Genomic DNA, 2173 nt, shown 5'->3' with positions numbered 1-2173 from the left:
CTCCGCTGAGCCCTTCCTAGGCGCAGGCCGCCTCTGCACAGCGCAGCGGGCTCGGACCCTGTCCAGGGCACACTGCTGAAGGTGCATCCGCATCCGGGAGTCGCGGGCGGAGGAGCCAGTGGCCGCGGAAGGCGCTCGAAGAAGCACAAGTTGGCGCTGGCCTGGGCCCAGGCTGTTGTTGTTCTCAACGTGGTCCGCCACGGGGAAATAAAAGCGGAGCAGAGAGCGTTCTCCGCCAGAGCGCAGCGCGCACGCCCAGAGTTTCGGAGCCGGCGCAGCCCTGCCGCGCTCCCCGCAGGCTCTCCGCGTCCCAACCCCTAACCCCGCCGCGGCCGGCCCGGCCCCCGCCCGCACCTCAGCCCTGCCGCCCGGTCCCAGGCCCGGCCGCGGCCGCTCCCGCCTGGAGCCGCCGCGCGCCCCCAGTCCACCGGCGGTGCCGCCGCGGCCCCTCGCCTTCCTCTTCCCGGCGCGGCCTCCCGGCTACCGCGCGCCGCCTGCTACCAACCCACTGGCCACCATGTCGGTGGAGCTTGAGGAGGCCCTGCCGCCGACGAGCGCCGACGGGACGGCCCGCAAGACGGCCAAGGCCAGCGGCTCTGCGGCGCCCACGCAGCCCAAGAGAAGGAAGAACCGCAAAAAGAACCAGCCAGGCAAGTACAGCCAGCTGGTGGTGGAGACGATCCGTAAGCTGGGTGAGCGCGGTGGCTCGTCTCTGGCGCGCATCTACGCCGAGGCCAGGAAGGTGGCATGGTTCGACCAGCAGAACGGGCGCACCTACCTCAAGTACTCTATCCGGGCGCTGGTGCAGAACGACACGCTGCTGCAGGTGAAGGGCACCGGCGCCAACGGATCCTTCAAGCTGAACCGCAAGAAGCTGGAGGGCAGCGCGGAGAAGCGCGGAGCTTCGGCGGCCAGTAGCCCCGCGCCCAAGGCGCGCACGGCGGCGGCGGCGGCGGCGGACAGAACGCCAGCCAGGCCGCAGCCCGAGCGGCGCGCGCAAAAGAGCAAGAAGGCGGCGGCAGCTGCTGCCAGCACGAAGAAGGTGAAGAAGGCGGCCAAACCCAGCGTGCCCAAGGTGCCCAAGGGCCGCAAGTGACGCCCCTACAGTCTGGCGACATTTTGGAGTTTTCCGTCGTCTATCTGCCCTCCCCCTGGTGTACCGGTTCCGTAGGGTTCCGCCTGGCCCAGGTCCCTGATCCCTGTCCCCTCCCCGCCCCTCCCCCAGCGATGCTGCGTTCTGTTTGCTTTAGGTTTTTGAAACGGCCCTGGCGACGCCTCCATTGGCTCTCACCCTTGGCAACGGCCGTCGTCATGGTTACCGGCCCGGCGGCGCCAATGGCCTGGCGGCGCCTGCCTACCGTGCCCGCCGATGGCCACCCCGCGCTTGGGTTGCGCGGCGCCTTGGTCCGCCCGCCGCCTTCCTGGGGCGCAATAAACGGTTCCAACCTTGACCATTGTCGTTGTCTTGTGGGTACTGGAGGCTGCTCGGGGTCTCTGTGGGGGAGTCAAAGGTCATTAATAGCAGCTAGACAACTAGTAGGCGGTGCTGGCAGAGGTGGGATAGATGTGCCCTAAGACAGCTGCCCAGTGGAAAACTCTTGTAAAGTGGGCTCCCAGCCTTGGGTCGCAGTAGTGTGCAGCACATAAAGGTTTCTACATGTTGGGAATTAAATCTCAGGATCTAGTGCAACATAATGGACAATTTTGCCAAATGGAAGACCAAGAAGGTTCTGGTACAGTGTGTACACATACAAGGTGGGGTGAGTTGGAGCCAGGGTTAGATGAGGTTAACAGGGTGCTTTCTACCTGTATTACTTTAAAAAAAAAAAAAATGGAGACGGGCCTTGGCAGTGGCTGAGGGTGGGAAATGTGAATTTGAAGCTGACTGTACCACCCAAAGTGGCCTCTTGAAGTTGTACCAGGCTGGAGGTTACCTGCAAAGAGCATAGCCAGGCATCATGTTGAATTGTGCTGGGCCATCCCCAAGGTGGTCAGTGAGGCAATGGCCTTCCAGATGGCTCAGTCCACAGGGTCATGACACTGGGACTAGGAAACAGCCTTGCCCTGTTCCATGTATGTTTTTGAGGATTCCTGAAGGCTAAGGGTTGGCTTTGACTCTGTGGCTCTTCTCCACATGCTGGTGAAACCCCTAACCTGATTCCTGCCCTGCTAA

The 2173-nt window shown here is 63.3% G+C and overlaps 1 protein-coding gene across 1 annotated transcript; it reads left to right on the top strand.

Moving 5' to 3' along the window:
- Positions 1 to 387: 387 nt before the first annotated feature.
- Positions 388 to 1451, top strand: H1f10 (H1.10 linker histone). The gene has a single exon (NM_001399079.1). It carries the CDS (start codon positions 518 to 520, stop codon positions 1094 to 1096), a length of 579 nt encoding a protein of 192 aa, NP_001386008.1. The 5' UTR covers positions 388 to 517; the 3' UTR covers positions 1097 to 1451.
- Positions 1452 to 2173: the final 722 nt, after the last annotated feature.

This window comes from Rattus norvegicus, chromosome 4 (assembly GCF_036323735.1).
Source record: "Rattus norvegicus strain BN/NHsdMcwi chromosome 4, GRCr8, whole genome shotgun sequence".
Classification (NCBI taxonomy): Eukaryota; Metazoa; Chordata; class Mammalia; order Rodentia; family Muridae; genus Rattus; species Rattus norvegicus.
Note: the sequence above shows the minus strand (reverse complement) of the source record. Positions and strands in the feature narration are given on the sequence as shown.

What these genes read in the sequence shown, in the direction of transcription:
- H1f10 (NM_001399079.1), top strand. Translation starts at nt 518, where the DNA reads ATGTCGGTGGAGCTTGAGGAGGCCCTGCCGCCGACGAGCGCCGACGGG.